Below are 23,286 nucleotides of genomic sequence, written 5' to 3'. Positions count from 1 at the left end.
CCCCTGATGTGCCTAAACAGTAGAAATCCCCCACAAGTGACCCCATTTTGGAAACTAGACCCCCCATGGAACTTATCTAGATGTGTGGTGAGAACCTTGAATGCCCAAGTGCTTCACAGAAGTTTATAATGCAGAGCCGTGAAAATAAAAAATATTTTTTTTTCCACAAAAAAATTTTTTAGCCCCCAAGTTTTTATTTTCACAAGGGTAACAAGAGAAATTGGACCCCAAAAGTTGTTGTCCAATTTGTCCTGAGTATGCTGGTACCCCATATGTGGGGGTAAACCACTGTTTGGGCGCACGGCAGAGCTCGGAAGGAAGGAGCACCGTTTTGGAATGCAGACTTTGATAGAATGGTCTGCGGGTATTATGTTGCGTTTGCAGAGCCCCTGATGTACCTAACCAGTAGAAACCCTCCACAAGTGACCCCAGTTTGGAAACTAGACCCCCCAAGGAACTTATCTAGATGTGTGGTGAGAACTTTGCATTCTAAACTTCTGTGAAGCACTTGGGCATTCAGAGTCGTGAAAATAAAAAATATTTTTTATTTTCACGACTCTGCATTCTAAACTTCTGTGAAGCACTTGGGCATTCAGAGTCGTGAAAATAAAAAATATTTTTTTTTTCCACAAAAAAGATATTGTAGCCCCCAAGTTTTTATTTTCACAAGGGTAACAGGAGAAATTGGACTGCAATAGTTGTTGTCCAATTTATCCCGAGTACGCTGATGCGCCATATGTGGTGGTAAACCACTGTTTGGGCGCACGGCAGAGCTCGTAAGGGAAGGAGCGCCTTTTTGGAATGCAGACTTTGATAGAATGGTCTGTGGGCATTATGTTGCGATTGCAGAGCCCCTGATGTACCTAAACTGTAGTAACCCCCCACAAGTGACCCCATTTTGGAAACTAGACCCCCCAAGGAACTTATCTAGTGCTTCACAGAAGTTTAGAATGCAGAGTCGTGAAAATAAAAAATATTTTTTTTTCCACAAAAAAGATATTGTAGCCCCCAAGTTTTTATTTTCACAAGGGTAACAAGAGAAATTGGACCCTAGAAGTTGTTGTCCAATTTATCCCGAGTACGCTGATGCCCCATATGTGGGGGTAACCCACTGTTTGGGCGCACGGCAGAGCTCAGAAGGGAGGGAGCACCATTTGACTTTTTGAGCGCAAAATTGGCTGTCGTGTTTGGAGACCCCCTGATGTACCTAAACAGTGGAAACCCCCCAATTCTAGCTCCAACCCTAACCCCAACACACCCCTAACCCTAATCCCAACCTGATCCATAATCCTAATCACTAACCCTAACCATAATCACAACCCTTACCCCAAAACAACCCTAATGTCAACCCTAACCATAACCCTAATCAAAACCCTAAATCCAACACACCCCTAATCCTAATCTCAACCCTAACCTCAAACCAAACCCTAATCCCAATACACCCCTAATCACAACCCTAACCTTAACCCTAATCCCAAACCTAACCCTAATCCCAAGCGTAACCCTAATGCCAACCCTAACCCTAATCCCAACCCTAATCCAAACCCTAACCCTAATCCCAGCTCTAACCCTAACTTTAGCCCCAACCCTAGCCCTAACTTTAGCCCTAACCCTAACCCTAGCCCTAAGGCTACTTTCACACTTGCGTCGTTTGGCATTCCGTCGCAATCCGTCGTTTTGGACAAGAAACGGATCCTGCAAATGTGCCCGCAGGATGCGTTTTTTGCCCATAGACTTGTATTGCCGACGGATCGTGACGGATGGCCACACGTCGCGTCCGTCGTGCACTGGATCAGTTGTGTTTTGGCGGAGCGTCGGCACAAAAAAAGTTCAATGAAACGTTTTTTTGTACGTCGCATCCGCCATTTCTGACCGCGCATGCGTGGCCGTAACTCCGCCCCCTCCTCCCCAGGACATAGATTGGGCAGCGGATGCGTTGAAAAACTACAGCTGCTGCCCACGTTGTGCACAATTTTCATAACGTGCGTCGGTATGTCGGGCCGACGCATTGCGACGGCCCCGTACCGACGTAAGTGTGAAAGAAGCCTAACCCTAAATTTAGCCCCAACCCTAACCCTAAATTTAGCCCTAACCCTAGCCCTAACCCTAGCCCTAACCCTACCCCTAACCCTACCCCTAACCCTACCCCTAACCCTACCCGTAACCCTACCCCTAACCCTAATTTTAGCCCCAACTGCTGTTCTCCTGCCGGCCGGCAGATGGAGACAGATGGCGGGCGCACTGGGCATGCGTCCGCCATGTTCTTCTGCTGGCGGCCAGGAGGAGCAGCAAGAGGATCCAGGGACCTAGGTGAGTATGCTAGGGTCCCCGAATCCCCCTATTTCTCTGTCCTCTGATGTGCGATCACATCAGAGGACAGAGAATTACACTTTACTTTTTTTTTTTTTTGCGGTCGCCGGTAAACAGTTAATTACCGGCGATCGCAAAACAGGGGTCGGTAATACCGACCCCGATCATGCTCTTTGGGGTCTCGGCTACCCCCGGCAGCCGAGACCCCAAAGATTCTCCGGGTGCCGGCCGGCGGGCGCACTGCGCATGCGCCCGCCATTTTGAAGATGGCGGCGCCCACCGGGAGACACGAGGAGCATCGGGGGAGCTAGGTGAGTATTGGGGGGCCACCTGGGACCCCTTTTCTCTGTCCTCCGATGTGCGATCACATCGGAGGACAGAGAAATTAAAAAGAGATCGCGTTTTTGTTTTTTTTTGCGATCGCCGGTAAACGGTTAATTACCGGCGATCGCAAATGCGGGGTGGGTTAAAACCCTCCCGAATCATGTTCTCTGGGGTCTCGGCTACCCTCGGCAGCCGAGACCCCGGAGAAAGTCGGCCTCTGGGGGGCGCTATTGACTTTTTCCACAGCGCCGTTAATTAACGGCGCTGTGGTTTAAGTACCCTTAGCGGCCGCCGTTAAAAGGCGTATCGGCGGTCTCTAAGGGGTTAACGTGAGAATACAAACTTATTACAAGCTTAGCTCTGACCTCTTACATTGAGAAGTGCTGTCACTTGCCTCTACAGGCTTCTTCATGGACTGCACAGCAGTGTGGTTCTGAATATTGCTACAGATTGAGGTGACCGGCCCTGTGCACTAGTCCCCACTGCAGTCCCTTTGCGAGCTTTATCAATATATACAAACCATGGGTATTAACCTGCTGGAGGCTGAACAGGGAGACAAGCAAGTGCAGTGTTTGTATGGTCCTCCTACTGTGGAGAGACTGGCACGTGCAGTGTTTGCATGGTCCTCCTACTGCGGGAAGACTGGCACGTGCCGTGTTTGCATGGTCCTCCTACTGTGGGGAGACTGGCACGTGCAGTGCTTGTATGGTCCTTCTACTGTGGGGAGACTGGCAAGTGCAGTGTTTGTATGGTCCTTCTACTGTGGGGAGACTGGTACAGTCGGAATTGATAAAATATTTATCAAATCTACATGATGCTGCAAATTTGGGATATGGTATAATACACTGGGTGTAGTGAGATAGGGAAGTAAACAGCCACCTCTTAACGCCACGTCATAGACAGCACTCATGAGCCAACAATATTTTAACATTATTATATACAGACTAGATGGTGGCCCGATTCTAACGTATTGGGTATTCTAGAATATGCATGTCCACGTAGTATATTGCCCAGTCACATAGTATATTGCCCAGCCACGTAGTATATTGCCCAGCCACGTAGTATATTGCCCAGCCACGTAGTATATTGCACAGCCACGTAGTATATTGCACAGCCACGTAGTATATTGCACAGCCACGTAGTATATTGCACAGCCACGTAGTATATTGCACAGCCACGTAGTATATTGCACAGCCACGTAGTATATTGCACAGCCACGTAGTATAGTGCACAGCCACGTAGTATATTGCCCAGCCACGTAGTATATTGCCCAGCCACGTAGTATATTGCACAGCCACGTAGTATATTGCACAGCCACGTAGTATATTGCACAGCCACGTAGTATATTGCACAGCCACGTAGTATATTGCACAGCCACGTAGTATAGTGCACAGCCACGTAGTATAGTGCACAGCCACGTGTTATGACCTGGTGGTAAGGACAACAATGGACCTGATGGTTAAGAGCACCCGGAAAGGCCTGATAGCCACAAAACACAGAACAAGCTCTGGGAAGTGGGAACTCTGCTGACCGCAATCCCTAAGCCTATCACACACACTAAAAATAGCCGTGGATTGCTCCTAACGCTCCCTATGCAACTCGACACAGCCTCAGAAACTAGCTAGCCCTTAAGAGGAAAAATAAACCTACCTTGCCTCAGAGAAATTCCCCAAAGGAAAAGGCAGCCCCCACATATATTGACTGTGAGCAAGATGAAATCACAAACACAGAGATGAAATAGATTTAGCAAAGAGAGGCCCGACTTACTGAACAGACAGAGGATAGGAAAGGTCACTTTGCGGTCAGCACAAAAACCTACAAAAGCCACGCAGAGAGTGCAGGGAAAAAAAAACCCTTCCGCACCGACTCACGGTGCGGGGGGCGCCCCTCTGTGTCCCAGAGCTTCCAGCAAGCAAGGCAATATTTAACAATAACAAGCTGGACAGAAAAAATAGCAAACAAGCAAAATAGCAAAGAGGAACTTAGCTTCTGCTGGAGTAACAGGTAACCAGTACGATCCAGGAGCAAACTAGAGCCATAGTACAACATTGACAGCTGGCATCTAGCAATGATCCAAGAGGAGTTAAATAGAGTAGCCAGCTAACGAATTAAGCTCGTCACCTGTGGAAGGAAACTCAGAAACACCCACAGCCACCAGAGAAAGTCCATGGACAGAACCAGCCGAAGTACCATTCCTGACCACAGGAGGGAGCTCAACAACAGAATTCACAACAGCCACGTAGTATATTGCCCAGTCACGTAATATACAGCACAGAGCCACGTAGTATATTGCCCAGTCACGTAGTATACAGCACAGACACGTAGTATATTGCCCAACCAGGTAGTATATTGCCCAGTCACGTATGTAACAGGTTAAAAAATAAAAAAAACATACTCACCATCCGAAGAGCCCGTTGTAGTTCCGGCGCTTGTGTGCGTTGTCCGGTCCCAGGATTGGTATGAGCGCAGGACCTTCCATGACGTCGGTCACATGACGTCATGGAAGGTCCTTCTCCCATAGCATCTTTGGAAGCGGAACCTGCCGCTTGCAGTGCCGAGAAGAGGACGCGACGGCGGAAGGTGAGAATAAGGGTTTTGTTTTGTTTTTTTATTATTATTATTTTTAACATTAGATCGTTTTACTATTGATGCAGCATCAATAGTAAAAAGTTGGGGACACACAGGGTTAATAGCGGCGGTAACGGAGTGCGTTACCCGCGGCATAACACGGTCCGTTACCGCTGGCATTAATCCTGTGTTAGCGGTGACCAGAGGGGAGTATGCGGGCGACAGGCACTGACTGCGGGAGTAAGGAGCGGGCATTTTCTTCCGTACTATGCCCGTCGCTGATTGGTCGCAGCAGCCATGACAGGCAGCTGCCGAGACCAATCAGCGAATGAATAACCATGACAGAAGGACAGACGGAAGTGACCCTTAGACAATTATATCGTAGATATCTTTGATAATATTTTCAGGTTTTGACACGTTAGAATATACTCATCTTTTTCTAGATACTTTAAAAAAAAAAACTGTTAAGCAGTGAGGCAAATTTGCCAAGGAAACTTTCTTTGTTGCCCATGGAAACCAATCAGTTTTCATTTTATCTGGGCTGTTCACAAAATTAAAGATGCACTGAGTTTGATCGTTATGGGCAATAAAGAAAGTTTTTCTTTTAAAAAAAATGATGACTAAGGCCCAGCGTCTACAACACATGAGATATTTAAAAGAGGTGATTTTGATTTTAGATAACTCCGTCTACGAGCTGTAATTTGTTATAAAACAATAAAGTTTGCGTTACTCACCCTCCCCAGGTTCAGCACTGAGTCTCCACCGCTGATCCAAGTATCTGTTATGGTCAGCAGTGCGAATGTCACGTGGACAGCACCACAGCCAGTAGCTGAGCTCAGCGGCTATGCCCGAGTTGAGAGCAAACTTAAGAACCGCTGAGCTCGCTGAAAGGCTGCAGCGCCATCAATGCGATGCCAGTATTGTAGAAAAGAACAGGCACCAGGAACAGGGGCAGATACTTGGCACTGGACCCGGGGAGGGAGATTGGTTTTAAAACAAACTGGAGTTAAAGACAGGGGTTTTAGAAACTAGAAAATCTTTTTAACCCACGTCATCACATGACAGCTAATTATCACAAACATCTTGATACAGGAAAGAGATATATCTTTGTACCGTGTTAGCCAGTAGATAGAAAAATATTAAGATTTAAGAGTCCTCAGTGGTTGATACAGTTAGGGCCAGAAATATTTGGACAGTGACACAATTTTCGCGAGTTGGGCTCTGCATGCCACCACATTGGATTTGAAATGAAACCTCTACAACAGAATTCAAGTGCAGATTGTAACGTTTAATTTGAAGGGTTGAACAAAAATATCTGATAGAAAATGTAGGAATTGTACACATTTCTTTACAAACACTCCACATTTTAGGAGGTCAAAAGTAATTGGACAAATAAACATAACCCAAACAAAATATTTTTATTTTCAATATTTTGTTGCAAATCCTTTGGAGGCAATCACTGCCTTAAGTCTGGAACCCATGGACATCACCAAACGCTGGGTTTCCTCCTTCTTAATGCTTTGCCAGGCCTTTACAGCCGCAGCCTTCAGGTCTTGCTTGTTTGTGGGTCTTTCCGTCTTAAGTCTGGATTTGAGCAAGTGAAATGCATGCTCAATTGGGTTTAGATCTGGAGATTGACTTGGCCATTGCAGAATGTTCCACTTTTTGGCACTCATGAACTCCTGGGTAGCTTTGGTTGTATGCTTGGGGTCATTGTCCATCTGTACTATGAAGCGCCGTCCAATCAACTTTGCAGCATTTGGCTGAATCTGGGCTGAAAGTATATCCTGGTACACTTCAGAATTCATCCGGCTACTCTTGTCTGCTCTTATGTCATCAATAAACACAAGTGACCCAGTGCCATTGAAAGCCATGCATGCCCATGCCATCACGTTGCCTCCACCATGTTTTACAGAGGATGTGGTGTGCCTTGGATCATGTGCCGTTCCCTTTCTTCTCCAAACTTTTTTCTTCCCATCATTCTGGTACAGGTTGATCTTTGTCTCATCTGTCTATAGAATACTTTTCCAGAACTGAGCTGGCTTCTTGAGGTGTGTTTCTGCAAATTTAACTCTGGCCTGTCTATTTTTGGTATTGATGAATGGTTTGCATCTAGATGTGAATCCTTTGTATTTACTGTCATGGAGTCTTCTCTTTACTGTTGACTTAGAGACAGATACACCTACTTCACTGAGAGTGTTCTGGACTTCAGTTGATGTTGTGAACGGGTTCTTCTTCACCAAATTAAGTATGCGGCGATCATCCACCACTGTTGTCATCCGTGGACGCCAAGGCCTTTTTGAGTTCCCAAGCTCACCAGTCAATTCCTTTTTTCTCAGAATGTACCCAACTGTTGATTTTGCTACTCCAAGCATGTCTGCTATCTCTCTGATGGATTTTTTCTTTTTTTTCAGCCTCAGGATGTTCTGCTTCACCTCAATTGAGAGTTCCTTTGACCGCATGTTGTCTGCTCACAGCAACAGCTTCCAAATGCAAAACCACACACCTGGAATCCACCCCTAACCTTTTAACTACTTCATTGATTACAGGTTAACGAGGGAGACGCCTTCAGAGTTAATTGCAGCCCTTAGAGTCCATTGTCCAATTACTTTTGGTCCCTTGAAAAAGAGGACGCTATGCATTACAGAGCTATGATTCCTAAACCCTTTCTCCGATTTGGATGTGGAAACTATCATATTGCAGCTGGGAGTGTGCACTTTCAGCCCATATTATATATATAATTGTATTTCTGAACATGTTTTTGTAAACAGCTAAAATAACAAAACTTGTGTCACTGTCCAAATATTTCTGGCCCTAACTGTACCTTTTAATGGCTAACAGACAAGATGGTAACAAATTGCAAGCTTTCCAGACTACTTAGTTGATGTAGAAAGACATAAATCCATGTGACACATTCATTCCTGCACTTAGTGTGCCAAAGGTTGTCATAAGTTTATATTCACAGATCCTTCTGTCTCGCTGAGATTTGAAGTCTTTCTACATCAGCTAAGGATTGTGCTCTTTAGACCCTGTAGAGGTAACACAACCAGACCCTAATCACAGGACAATAAAACTTTCACGCTCCTTATCTATGACCTGTTTCAATATTTACAGCCACAACTGTTTATCCCTCTCCCATAATGATAGTTCTGCTTCATGTCACTTGTCTTATCTATTGCATTATTCCTGCTTCATGTTGTCTATAAAAAAAAATATTTAGACGCGAGAGTCCTCAGTGGTTGATACCTTTTAATGGCTAACTGTAAAGATGGTAACAAATTGCAAGCTTTCGAGACTACTCAGGTCCCTTCATCAGTCAAAGACCAATGCAAATTCTGAAGAATCACATACTTATACACAACACAGCACAGAGAGAAAGAAGGCAATAGATAAGACAAGTGACATGAAGCAGAATTATCATTATGTAAGAGGAATAGACATAGATATTGGAACAGTTCATAGATAAGGAAGTCTTAATGTTTTATGGTCCTCTGAATGGGTCCGGTTCTGTGTTATGATGACCCCAGAAGGTCTGAAGAGCAAATTCCTTAATTGATGTAAAAAAAGACATAAATCCATGCGAAACATCCATTCCTGAGTGTGTAAAGGTCCTCATGAGTTTATACTCACAGATTCTTCTGTCTTTCTGAGGTTTGAAATTACCTTTTAAAAAAATTTCATGTCCATGATGCCATGACCAGGGATACAAAAATGTTTTGCTACCGGAAGGTCCATTCTTTTTTCTCTTATTGTGTGGGGATGAGAATTCATCCTTGTTTTAAGTTTTTGCCCTGTCTAACCCACATACAGACCCCCAGTTGGACATTTAGTACAAATAATTAAATACACCACATTAGATGTGATGCAGCTGAAAGTACCTGGGACCTTGTAGATGTTGTGTATAAATGGGACTCTTCAGATGTTGTATTAGTCTTTGCCTGATGAAGAAACCTGTGTAGTCTCGAAAGCTTGCAATTTGTTACCATCTTTTCAGTTAGCCATTAAAAGGCATCAACCACCGAGGACTGTCAATTCTAAATATTTTTCAAATAAACATCAGCATTTTGGGAGTTAAAACAGAGACACAAAAGTCTATAGCGCCCCCTTTTTTTTATAAGTGCTGTGTATGCGGTAGAGAGATAATTATGTCTACCCAACTACTTTCACAACTGAAAAAGAAAGAAAAAGGAACTTCCCTCACTGGTTTAGCACGGTGAAAAACAACATAAGGTCTTAGAATTTTTTTGGTTTGATCAGGTTTTAAAATGACATCAGAAAAGGAGTCCCGTGAGCGTCAGAAAAAGTCCAGAGTTCCTCTTTCACAGTGACTGGAAATCTCAGACACCTTGTATGGGACTTTGAGTAACCTGTTATACAACAGTCTGCGCCTGTCAACACCAATCATGGTGGACATGGCTACAGCGGTGACATAACTACAGCACATGGCTGCAGCCAATCACTGAGATCAGCGGTCAAGCTACTTTAGATGGCACAATACTGCTGAGCTCCGTGATTGGCTGCAGTCATCTTTAAGACTGGGGCAGCAGCGCAAGGGCAAACAGCGCAAGGGCAAACAGCGTGGGTCAGTGCTCTAAAGCTCCTTTAGTCAGCGATTCTAAATATGGTGACGATTAATTGAATGCTGCCATCACCGCTGTATCTGGTTCACGATCAGTTTTCAGCTCCAGATACTGTGTGTACTGAAGGTACCAGGAACCTTATATTATGTGTGTGGCTGAATATTAATGGGTTATTCCCATCAACATAAGACGCAGTACAGATTATAAGTAATGGAGGAAGCAGTAAGCCGTCTCACTTGCTGTATTGATCCCACTGATCAAGTGACTGATCACTAGGACGCCAGGGATGACTCTCAGCTGCTGGATCTTACCCAAAGCAGCTATGATAGATAGAAATGTCAAACCACAGGGCCATTTGCTTTTGCAAATGTAATTTTTTGGAGGGCAACGGCTCTAAAAAAAAAAAAAACCTTTAAAGACTCTCCCTGTTCATGTGTTGTAAAGCCACTTTGCGGCCCATATGATCAGTCTTTTGAGCGCTTTTTTCCTGCTTCAGGTTTTCCAAACATGCCACTCTATGATCAGAAGGCTGCAAAAAATGCCGTGACCCATTCATCTAGGTATCATAATTTGGCCCTTGTCAAAGTCACCCAGTTCCCCTTATAGCCTACCTAGGCTACTTTCACACTAGCATTTTCTGCAATCCGTCACAATGCGTCGTTTTGCAGAAAAAACACATCCTGCAAAAGTGCTTGCAGGATGCGTTTTTTCCCCATAGACTTGTATTGACGACGCATTTGCGGCGGATTGCCACACGTCGCATCCGTCGAGCTTTTGCGGACCGTCGGGAGCAAAAAACGCTACATGTAACGTTTTTTGCTCCTGACGGACCGCTTTTTCCGACCGCGCATGCGTGGCCAGAACTCCGCCCCCACCTCCCTGCACCTTACAATGGGGCAGCGGATGCTCCGGAGAAATGCATCCGCTGCCTCCATTGTGCAGTACGTTAAACGCTAGCGTCGAAATCTCTCCCCGACACATTGCGACGGGGAGATTCCGACGCTAGTGTGAAAGTAGCCTTATTGATGCAATTACCACACAATCACTAAAACATGCCATGGTTTAGCCTTAATGTTGTAAAATCGACCATCATAGTAATATATAAAGCACATCTTGACTGGTCCATGTGAATAAGTGTTTAGAGTCACCCATTCTCCCTGCTTACAGGTAGGTACTCGTGTGCCTTGTTATCTGCTCATGTTTAATGTATTTGTCTATATTTGCCCCGTATTCACATGTAAAGCGCCATGGAATAAATGGCGCTATAAAAATGTATAATAATAATAATAATAATAATAATAATAGGTTCACTTCACCTGCCAGTATAAGGCTGTGTTCACATTAGGCGGTTTATTTTATGCATTTTTAATGCAAATTTTCAGTGGCGTTTTACAGTACCAGCAAAGTCTATGAGATTTCAGAAATCTCATGCAGACACCTTGATTTTTTTGCCACCATTGTTTTGCGCTTTGGATGTTTGTTTGCACAATAGAGCATGTCACTTTTAGCATTTTTTTCGGCATTTTTCTTTCTTCACCCGTTCGAAGTAATGGGTAGTGAGAAGCGCTGAAAATCTGCACCAAAAAAAGCAGGTATCAGGTTTTGCAGTGTATTTTCTGCCAAAACCTGATTACATAGATTTTTTTTATTGTTTGCACTAAACTTTATCAGCATGTGCAAGAGACAAATTTAGCATGACAAAATCGCAGAAAAAAACAGAAGAAAAAAAAACAAGAAAAACCTGCTTTTTTTCTGCAGCTTCTTTCCTGTCAATAGAGCAGGTTTTGCTGCAAAAACAAACAAAAAATGCCTTTTTCTGGTGGTTTACCCAGACACCTATACAGCATATGAAAAACAAGTAATTAGTAAAAATGGAATGAACAGAATACAATGACACGTAGTACAATGACAAACGTAGAAAAAACAAGTACTGCAGAAGTGTGTATAGCCCACTAAGGCTAGGTTCACATTGCGTTAGTGGCAGTCCGCTAACGGAATCCGTTACATAGCGCCACTAACGCAATGTAACGGATCCCTTAGCGCACCCATTGACCGCAATGTATCTAACGCATCGCTAACGTATGCCATTTTTGGCATGCGTCAGCGATGTCCCGTTATTTTCCGACGGACCTCGAACGCTGTTTGCAGCGTTTTTGGGTCAATTCTCGCTAGCGCAGATCGGGAATCTGCGCTAGCGGGATCGCTAAACACAATCCCTTTTTGTACATTGCGTTAGCGCATTCCGTTAGCGTACGCGCTAAACGGATTGCACTAACGCAATGTGAACCTAGCCTAACTAACACTGCAGCAGTGGAGCAGCACAACAAGTCTGGTATATTTATACTCTCCACACATGTGTCTGCCAGGGGAATTCTAGGACAAGTACCTAATAACCTAAGAATGCCCATGTGTAGGAGTGGAGCTGTTCATTTTGCTTCTATATAATGACGTCCTGAAGAAGATATGACAGGCAGCCATGTTTCGGCTCCATAATAAAGCAGCACAGAAGTCCATAGGGAACACTGTACACCGGAGCTTTCATACACTACCAGACAGCGGAAATAAAAAGTCACAATTTTAACTTTTTTTTGTAAGAAAACTACGGTATCTAAAAGGAAAAAAAAAGGCCTTGTAGCCCACAGCAGCCTCAGAGCAGCTAACATGTTTCCAGAGCGAGTTATGACACAGTGAGTCCGGACCCCGGGCTCGGATTTGACCCTGAGGCCACGTTCCCACGATGAGCTTTTGGCGAGTTTTTAATGTTGCAGATTTTCTGCACCTACTAAGTAAATTAGGTCACTTGCGGGTTTTTTTAGTGTGTTTTTGTCTCTTTTTGGTGTGTCATGCTTTAAATAAAGCTGATTCGTTTTTCACACTTCCTGGTATTTGTCTGTAAACAAAACTTTATTGATATAGACATGTGCAGTGTATATGCATTTTTTTATGCATTTCCATGGCAGAAATTAACTAAAAACATGTGTATTGTTTACCTGCGGCTTTCACGCACCTATCGCAAGTCTATGGAAAAAAATCTGCACATAAAACTCTGCCTAACCGCAAGAGGACATGACATGTCGCAGATATGTAACATGCACCGCAGCTCAGTTTACACCAAGTAACAATAAGTACGAGAGGTGTACAAACCCCAACCACTCTGCTGAAACTAAGACGCTGCTTTTTGATGAAGTAAAAATACACTATGTCAAAATCTCACCAAAACTCATCGTGGTCACACTCTGAAAAAACTGCCACAGAACCATCTGAACCGTGACAGAAAGAAATAGGTGTATTGCACGGTCTTTACACTAGAGATGCAGGGTCACTATTGTAAGGGTATGTTCACACGTGGCAGATTTGTAAAGTGGTAGTATAATACTAGGACATGCCATCCCGACCTGTGACACTCCTATTGATCCCAGCCGCCACTATTTTTCCATGATGGAGCAGAGCCTCAGCCGCCCGCAATGCAGGAAACAGCATTGTGGCCCTGTTCAAGTGAAGAGGAGCAGCTCAAAGGGGACCAGTGTTGTCCCCTTCATTTTCAGAGGTCAAAACTCCACGATCATAAAGTTATGGCATAGTCTATTAACATGTCATCACTTTACAATTCCTATGACTGAAAACACATACAATGGAGGCGTCTCTGCTCAATGGAATAGGGCACACACAAATGTCTGCAACAAATCTCCAGCATATCAGTGCAAGATCTGAGCTCAGGTTGTACCAGGGACAAAGTAGAGTAAAGCTGATCATATACATTAGATCACTGTTGGCCGAATTTTGGCCGTGGTCTCATGACTCCCCCATACTCATGAGCAAATCTGAACTTAAAGGGAATTTCCCACGAACTTTAAAAGTTCATTTTATTTACTAGACCTTGAAATAATAATAATTTCCACAACTGGATGTGTATAAATAAAATGTTCCTGTGCTGAGATAATCTTAGGCTAGTTTCACACTAGCGTTTTTATGATCTGCGGAGGGCTGCGGACTTCTTCCGTGAAGCCCCGCCCTCAGCCGCACCTCCGCTGCTATCTCCGCCTACTTCTGTATGCGGCACGCATGCGGCCTGCGTACCTATCTTTAACATTAGGTACGCAGGTCGTGCGGCTGTATGTGGATGATTCCGCATGCATCGTTTTGAAGACGCGGCGGAAAAAAAAATTGCTACCAGCTGCGTCCTACGCTGGTCGCCGCACCGTCAAAACGACGCATGCGGAAGCATCCGCATACAGCCGCTCGACCTGCATACCTAATGTTAAAGATACGTACGCAGGCCGCATGCGTGCCGCATGCAGAAGTAGGCGGAGATAGCAGCGGAGATGCGGCTGAGAGCGGGGCTTCACGGAGGAAGTCCACAGCCCTCCGCAGATCATAAAAACGCTAGTGTGAAACTAGCCTTATAAGGCTATGCGCACACGTTGCAGATTTTGCTACGGATCCGCTGCGGATTGGCCGCTGCGGATTCGCAGCAGTTTTCCCTGAGTTTACAGTACTATGTAAACCTTTGGAAAACAAAATCTGCAGTGCACATGCTGCAGAAAAAAAAACGTGTGGAAATGCTGCGTTGTTTATTCCGCAGCATGTCAATTCTTTGTGCGGATTCCGCAGCGGTTTACACCTGCTCCATAATAAGAATCCACAGGTGTAAAACTGCAGGTGGAATCCACACAAAATCCGCCAAAAAAATCACGGTAATTCCGCAGTGCGGTTTTCCTGCTGATTTACCAAAACAAGTCCGGAAAAATCCGCACCACTTTGTGCAACGTGTGCACGTGACCTCAATGTGCCCCGGCTGTGTACTGTGTAATGGCTGTGTCTGACCGTGCAGGGACATGATCTGATCATATCACATCTAATGGACAGGGGAGGAAGCAAAAGAGAGTATACAGACATTACAGCATGAGATCCCAGCCGATTGCTTTACCTCACAGAAACATTGCTTAAAAACAGGCAGGGAAATGTTTTGTTTCACAAAAAGAATCAGATGAGATCCCGTGCTGTAATGTCTGTATCCACTTATTTCCACCCCTGCCCAGGAGCTGTGGTATGATCAGACCATTCCCCGTGTGGTCAGACACAGCCATTACACAGTGCACAGCAGGGGCACATTTATAAGATTATCTCTGCACAGGAACATTTTTTATTAAAACACATCCAATTGTGGAAGTTATTATTATTCCAAGATCTAGTGAATAAAATTAACTTTTGTTTGTGGGAAAACCCTTTAAAAAGTTAGAATCTGGAGCTAAACGTCAAACACGGATTTCTCCCAGAAGTCCGTTGCAGAGAAAGAATGCTGTGATTTGACTTCAAAATCAGATGAGTGGGAGAAAAAAAAAAAAAAAAAATAATCAGATGCCATATGGACCATCAGTATAGCAGACGATTTTTACGGATAAATTGCAGTTCTGCAAGATGGGAAACTGTAACTGGTCCTGTAAAAGATTAATATCTGCAGAGTAAAAGAAAAAAAAATTGTATACGGACCGCACATGAATGACAAGTAAAAAAAAAAAAAAAAAATCATCTCACTCTCCTGGATGAGAATGGGGCCAATTTTTTATACGATCATGTGACCCTAGCCTTATAAATGTGCCTGTGCTATGTACGGTTTTATTTTTTCTGTGTCCAACCATGCAGAGCCGCTCCAGTTCATGATCGGCACATACTACAGCTTCTAGCTAGTGGAGGAAGTACAAGTGACTTATGATATATGAGTATAATGAAAAAAGTGGCTTGCAGCTCTTTGTATAGGAGAACATATTTCCCTGCCTGCCTTATCACAGGAGAGTGTTTCTGTTGGGTCACCAGTCCTGTGAGTTCATCATAAATCAAGTCAGTGACATACAATCTCAGCAGTTGCTAAAGCTCTTACGCCATTGACTTTATTTTTGATGAGATCAGAAGACTGGAGAGGCAGCAAAAACACTTGTTCCTGTGATAATACAGGCAAGGAAATGTGTTACCTGATAAAGTAACAGATGCTGCTTCAACTGCATACTCATCAAGAGCTGTGCCATGTTCTGACCATAAACTGGAGCAGCTCTGCATGGTTGGACACAGAAAACAAAAGTGTACAGCAGGGTGCTTTCACATTGCATTGAGGCACTCGTTCGTTGGCCCCATCGGGGCTTGCATCCACCCCCCCACAAAACCATTATAGTGCATGCGCCAAATGCACCACACACTACAATGGTGCCAACAGAGCAAATGCATCATTTTCGGGTGTGTACATCTACTGAAGGCGGACACTCATACGTAGTAGACCGTGTCTGGCGTACTCGCCCGAAAATGATGAACAACAAAGCGCACATTTGCTCTGTCCGCACCGTTAGGGTATGTGCACACGTAGAAAGCCGTATCAAATCCGCTGCGGTTTTTCCTGCGGATTTATCTCGTTTTCTATTGCGGATTCCGCTGCGCTTTTACATCTGCAGTTTTCTATTGGAGCAGATGTAAAAATGCTGCGGATTCCGCACAAAGAATTGACATGCTGCGGAAAATAAAACGCTGCGTTTCCGCGCGTTTTTTTCCACAGCATGTGCACTGCGGATTTCGTTTCCCATAGGTTTACATTGTACTGTAAACTCATGGGAAACTGCTGCGGATCCGCAGCTGCGGAAACGCTGGGGATTCACAGCAAAATCTGCATCGTGTGCACATACCCTTATAGTCTATGGCCTCGTCAGCGCATATGCCCGAACCCGGGGTGGGTTAGGATGCAAGCCCTGATAGGGCCACTGAACGGGTGCCAGAACGCAATGTGAAACCAGCCTAAGATTATCTCAGTACAGGAATTTTTTTTTTTTTAAACACATCCAATCGTGGGTGCTTATTATTATTCCAAGATCTACTGACCAAAACACACTTTATTCATGGGACAACCCCTTTATGGCTGGCATCCAGCACTGGAGATCCGGAGGCACATCTAGAACATTTCTTGCTTCGGACCAGGTTTAAATCTTTTTAAAAGTAATAACCTCATCAGTCCTTAGGCCCCAAATTCAAAACTCCAATCTTTGTAGGACACCCATAGCTCCGATTGTCACTGCCATTTCCTCACAAAGTAGTTCCCTAACTGGGCCCAATGTCAATTTGACACGTTGCCAAAAAACATGCAAAACTACCATCTCCCATGCCCAAATGATATCTTCTAATACGTTTCTTTCATGTTCAGCTCTCCATGACACTAGAAATCAGGACAAGGAAGGAGCAGGCACCGGGTTATTCTATATGGACAAGCGATTATGTGCGACACAATTGTTAAGGAACTAGCAGCCAGCTAGGTCTACAGCAGTCCTGTGTAAGGCATTAGTATGGCATTCCCTGGGTATGGCCACTCATCTACTAAGGGCACAGGCTGCCTGTCCTGCATTGCTATAAGGTCTATTTGTTTTGCAGATGGATAATGGTAGATAATAGTAAGCACTGGTACATGACTAGGCAGAAGCTGATAGCTTCTCCCTGTGAGCATTGCCCCCATGTTGCCTGCTCTTTGTGACCTTCAGCTGCTCCATAGTTCAGGCTGCAGATGGCCCAGGAGGAGGCAGTAAGCAGCCCAGGAGGAGGCAGAAAGCAGCCCAGGAGGAGGCAGTAAGCAGCCCAGGAGGAGGCAGTAAGCAGCCCAGGAGGAGGCAGAAAGCAGCCCAGGAGGAGGCAGTAAGCAGCCCAGGAGGAGGCAGTAAGCAGCCCAGGAGGAGGCAGAAAGCAGCCCAGGAGGAGGCAGTAAGCAGCCCAGGAGGAGGCAGAAAGCAGCCCAGGAGGAGGCAGAAAGCAGCCCAGGAGGAGGCAGAAAGCAGCCCAGGAGGAGGCAGTAAGCAGCCCAGGAGGAGGCAGTAAGCAGCCCAGGAGGAGGCAGTAAGCAGCCCAGGAGGAGGCAGTAAGCAGCCCAGGAGGAGGCAGAAAGCAGCCCAGGAGGAGGCAGAAAGCAGCCCAGGAGGAGGCAGAAAGCAGCCCAGGAGGAGGCAGAAAGCAGCCCAGGAGGAGGCAGAAAGCAGCCCAGGAGGAGGCAGAAAGCAGCCCAGGAGGAGGCAGAAAGCAGCCCAGGAGGAGGCAGAAAGCAGCCCAGGAGGAGGCAGAAAGCAGCCCAGGAGGAGGCAGAAAGCAGCCCAGGAGGAGGCAGAAAGCAGCCCAGGAGGAGGCAGTAAGCAGCACAGGAGGAGGCAGTAAGCAGCACAGGAGGAGGCAGTAAGCAGCACCGGAGGAGGCAGTGGCAGCACAGAAGGAGGCAGTGGCAGCACAGGGGGAGGCAGTGGCAGCACAGAAGGAGGCAGTAAGCAGCACAGGAGGAGGCAGTAAGCAGCACAGGAGGAGGCAGTAAGCAGCACAGGAGGAGGCAGTAAGCAGCACAGGAGGAGGCAGTAAGCAGCACAGGAGGAGGCAGTAAGCAGCCCAGGAGGAGGCAGTAAGCAGCACAGGAGGAGGCAGTAAGCAGCACAGAAGGAGGCAGTGGCAGCACAGGGGGAGGCAGTGGCAGCACAGAAGGAGGCAGTGGCAGCACAGAAGGAGGCAGTAAGCAGCACAGGAGGAGGCAGTAAGCAGCCCAGGAGGAGGCAGAAAGCAGCCCAGGAGGAGGCAGTAAGCAGCACAGGAGGAGGCAGTAAGCAGCACAGAAGGAGGCAGTGGCAGCACAGGGGGAGGCAGTGGCAGCACAGGAGGAGGCAGTGGCAGCAGGTCTCCAGCTCTGACCACAGAGCAGTAAAGTAACAAAACAAACAGCCCAGAACTGGGCAGGGCAGTCAGAGAGCTCCCAGCCTCACCAGATCCTCTGCTGGATTTCTGCACCCAGCAGATCCCCCCTCTTTGACCACCCCAGATAGGGACCACTCTGATCCATGCACACAGGATGAGTGGCAGGGAATGTTTGGGAACACACGTCACAAGCTGCTGTATACCTGACATGTGCGGCGCTCTAGTCAGTGCTCACCGTTAGATGCAGAGTCCATAGTCGGGCTGAGTTTGTCCTGTCACTTCTGGTTCTTGTAGTCCCCCAGTAGAAGCAGTGTAGCAGCTAGAGATGAGCCATCGTGTGCAGGCAGCCCGGTGTCAGTGCTGGGACAGTGGAGGAGGCGGAGAGGAGCTGTGTGTTTGTGCTGCACACTTCCTCTCCCCTCCCTGCCAGGCATCATGTCTGCCCTCCCACACACTGACAAGCCTCATACACCACTCCCACAGGCAGGCGCCGGCTCCTGCTCTCCAAACACACATGGCAGCCTGGTCCCACTGTACTGTGGTGGTCTGCAGGTCTGAGCAGATGTGGTGGTCCCTCTGTGTATGTCAGACCAGCAGCATGGACTCTGCAGGGTTTACTGGTGGACACTATACAAAGATGGGTGATAAATAATGCAGGAATACTGATGATCGAGCACTAATGCTGGGTACTCGAATGGAGCAGGTCGCACGCTCGGATAGGCTCGGCTCGAGTAACAAGTCTCATAGAAGTCAATGGGAAACTCGAGCATTTTTCTGGAAGACGCTAACAGGAGGGCTGGACAGGAGGGCTGGGGAGGCAGGAAAATCACGGAAATAGTGCTAACGGAATGGGAGCAGCACAGGGAAGACGCCTGGACATGGACAGTAAATGTAATGTTAACATTTTACTACCTTATCTAGGCCGGTGGTGTGTGTGACATGGTCAGACACATCCTGTTTAATTGAACAAGGAGGGACTCTGAAACTCAAAAAGCTTATGCAAACAATGCAAGAACTGCCCCGTATCACTTAGCGACGCTAAAGCGATCCCGACAACAATACAGGCTGAACTGGATGGACAAATGTCTTTTTTCGGCCTTACTAACTATGTTACTATGTTACTAATACGACCTGTCAGGGATCGTTGCTGCGTCGCTATGTGGTCGCTGGTGAGATGTCAAACAGATCTTCCCAACGATGTAGCAGCGATGCGGCGACCTGTACAACGATGTCGTTGGTCGATGTGACCCTGTCACATGGCAGCTATTATGACAATTCAGACCTCGATGAGGGACGTCCTGTGTGACGTTGTAGTCACACAGGCATGCATTTGCGTTGCCTTTTCCGCGCCCATTCAGTTCCGATTGGTGGTCGCTACTGCGTTCTGATTGGTGGCGGCCTTGCCTTATGAGGCGACACAATAGCCCTTCGGTGGGAACGAATTTGAGACCCCAAATAATACCTACCGTGCACAAAAGGTGTCAGAAGAACCGTTGAAGAATAGATAAATCGAAGAGGAGTCGCAGGTCGGAGAACTCTACAACGATCTGCAAACCACCACGCGGTCAGGAACAAAGGATGGAAGCGCTACTATGTCGCCTTCTGTTGACCGCCAATCAGAACGCAGAAGCGACCACCAATCGGAGTGGAGGGGTGCGGAAAAGGCAACGCAAATGCACGCCTATGTGTCGGTGTCTGAGTCGTCAACGAGGTCGTTGGTAAGGTGTCAAACACAGCGATGTGTGCTACCCAGCGGGACCTCAATGCTCAAAAAAAGGTCCAGGCCATTTCGACACGACCAGCGATCTCACAGCAGGGGCCTGGTCGCTGCTACGTGTCAAACATAGCGAGATCGCTACTAAAGTCGCTGTTGCGTCACAAAACTTGTGACTTAGCAGCGATCTCGCTAGCGACCTCGCTTAGTGTGAAGGTACCTTTAGAAGGAAGAGGGACTCTGAGGTCTAGACTCCTGTGTGTATTTCCACATATCTTCTCTTAGCAGCATCTTTACCTTGAATTTCCAGGATTGGTAGTTCTGGTTAGTCAAATTTGGCATTGTGAACTTCACAGAGTTAATAATAATAATATTTTCATTTAGCGCTAACATATTCCACGGCGCTTTACAGTTTGCACACATCATCATCGCTGTCCCCGATGGGGCTCATAATCTAATTTCCCTATCAGTATGTCTTTGGAATGTGGTAGGAAAATGGAGGAAACCCACGCAAACACAAGGAGAACATACAAACTCTTTGCAGATGTTGTCCTTGGTGGGATTAGAACCCAGGACTCCAGCACTGCAAAGCTGGAGTGCTAACCACTTTTCTTAGTATTCTGTTTCTGTCTCTCCTCGGCTGTTCTCTGGGGCTTTGGGTTTCTGGGTCTCTGGGCCATAATCTCTGTACTGTCCAGCAGTTCAATAGTGAACAAAGATAGGAACAAAGATAGCACAGCTTACAACTGGCATTTCTTATAGCTTAGGATTTTAGCATCTAGTCTGTCAACTTGCAACGTAAAATGTGCTCCAGCTACACACACAGTGTAGATGTTTTGTTTTTAGAACAGTGCTTTACTGGCAATATAACACTATTGCTGGAGACAGAAACAAATTCACTAATAAACAGTAGTAAATAGTAGTTCTTGCAAAATATACAATTATAAGCATTATTCCAACATTGGCGTAACGTGTTGCTCTGTTTCGTCTGTTATCGTTGGCAGAAATGGTGACTGAGACTAAGATTATTTCTGGCAATGTTAGGTTCACACATTAATGTCACAGTTCATTATTGATGAACTAGCCGAACTTCTTTCCACCCAAAACGCAACTGCCTTACTCCGTCCTCACACTAGCGAGTTTTACGGATGTATGAGCGCATAAAATACGTCCGTAAAACACGCATTACACACGGCCCAATTATTCTCTATGCCCCAGCTCCTATCTGCCGTATTTTACTGATCCGTATTATACGGCTTTCTACGGCCGTAGAAAATCGCAGCATGCTGCGTTTGTCACCGTATTGCGCAAAAAAATTGCCAATGAAAGTCTATGGAAGCCAGAAAAATACAGATTACACACGGACCAGCAGTGTGACTTGCGAGAAATACGCAGCGGTGTTAGAAAGAAAAGCCGGCAATTCAGTGCGGTGTACAGTAAAATCACACTGACAGCTTACAGTAGAATAGGTAGAATAAATGTCTACACATAGAATAGGTATATATATATATATATATGTGAGACACATATATGTATATATATTAATAATTCATACAGCGCGAGATAGCTTTAAAGCCGGTAATTCAATTGCCGGCTTTTGCTATCTCCTTCCAAAACCCGGCATGATATGAGACATGGTTTACATACAGTAAACCATGTCATATTCCCATTTTTTTTTGCATATTCCACACTACTAATGTTAGTAGTGTGTATATGGAAAATTTGGCCGTTCTAGCTATTAAATTAAAGGGTTAAATGGCGGAAAAATTGGCGTGGGCTCCCGCGTAATTTTCTCTGCCAGAGTAGTAAAGCCAGTGACTGAGGGCAGATATTAATAGCCTGGAGAGGGTCCACGGTTATTGGCCCCCCCTGGCTAAAAACATCTGCCCCCAGCCACCCCAGAAAAGGCACATCTGGAAGATGCGCCTATTCTGGCACTTGGCCACTCTCTTCCCATTCCCATGTAGCGGTGGGATATGGGGTAATGAAGGGTTAATGTCACATTGCTATTGTAAGGTGACATTAAGCCAGATTAATAATGGAGAGGCGTCAATTATGACACCTATCCATTATTAATCCAATAGTCTGAAATGGTTAAAAAAAACACAAACACATTATTAAAAAGTCTTTTAATTAAATAAAAACACAGGTTGTTTGAATATTTTATTATTCTGGTAATCCACCTGTAGACCCTCGCTCTGTGAAAAAGAAAAAATAATAAACCAACAATATACATACCTTACGAGGATCTGTCACGTCCCACGATGTAAATCCATCTGAAGGGGTTAATTTCTTTTACAGCCAGGAGCTCTGCTATAATGCAGCTGTGTTCCTGACTGTAAAACCCCAGCGAATGAATGGAAACTAGGTCAATGACCTGTAGTTACCTTCATTCGTGGTGAGGCGCACTCTGCTGGATGTCCTTCGAGCGTGGGAAAAAATCCGAAAAGTTCCCAGGCTCGAGTTCATATGAGGACAACCAGCAGAGGGCGCCTCAAAGCGTATTACGGCCATAAATTACGGACCGTATTTTTATACGCTGAGTGTGAGGCCGGCCTTATAGGCATATATGAGGCTGTCAAGCTTGGGTCAGGAGATCTGCGGCATGGCTGATCATGTCTGAATCTGGCCTTAGGGAAAGATCACCTGGGCTGCAGCCAGTGCAGTTTTGATCTTCAGAGTACCAGTCAAGTGGGGGAAATTTTATTTATCTCATTTACATTCTCCAGACTTTTTCCACACTGAAAAATGAACGTGTGCTGCAAATTTTTGTGTCTGTGGCTTGTCAGTTTTTTTTGCAGAAATTGCTGTTAAATCCGTGCCAGAATTTTTGAGCCTTAAAGGTTTGTCTAATGAAACAACTCCTTTTAGAGTATATTTACATGAATTGGTTGTCACTCTGTGGTTAAAAAGCCTATGTGTTTTAACCAAGGTTTTGTCTTGAGTTTCTTAGAAGCCCACAAAGTGACACATCGCTGCCATCAGGATTAGGGTTGAGCGACTTTTACTTTTTCAGGATCGAGTCGGGTTTCGCGAGACCCGACTTTGTCAAAAGTCGGGTCGGGTGAAATTGGCCGATCATTGTGAAAAGTCGGG

General features: G+C 45.7%; 1 protein-coding gene across 1 annotated transcript in view; it reads right to left on the bottom strand.

Moving 5' to 3' along the window:
• LNPEP (leucyl and cystinyl aminopeptidase) overlaps positions 1 to 18,932 on the bottom strand; it is a 121,686-nt gene extending 102,754 nt beyond the window's left edge. Inside the window, exon 1 of the mRNA XM_069752086.1 lies at positions 18,712 to 18,932. Within this exon, the coding sequence (XP_069608187.1) occupies positions 18,712 to 18,730 (19 nt within the window). The 5' untranslated portion in view covers positions 18,731 to 18,932. The remainder of the gene's footprint in view (positions 1 to 18,711) is intronic.
• Positions 18,933 to 23,286: the final 4,354 nt, after the last annotated feature.

This window comes from Ranitomeya imitator, chromosome 1 (assembly GCF_032444005.1).
Source record: "Ranitomeya imitator isolate aRanImi1 chromosome 1, aRanImi1.pri, whole genome shotgun sequence".
NCBI lineage: Eukaryota > Metazoa > Chordata > Amphibia > Anura > Dendrobatidae > Ranitomeya > Ranitomeya imitator.
Note: the sequence above shows the minus strand (reverse complement) of the source record. Positions and strands in the feature narration are given on the sequence as shown.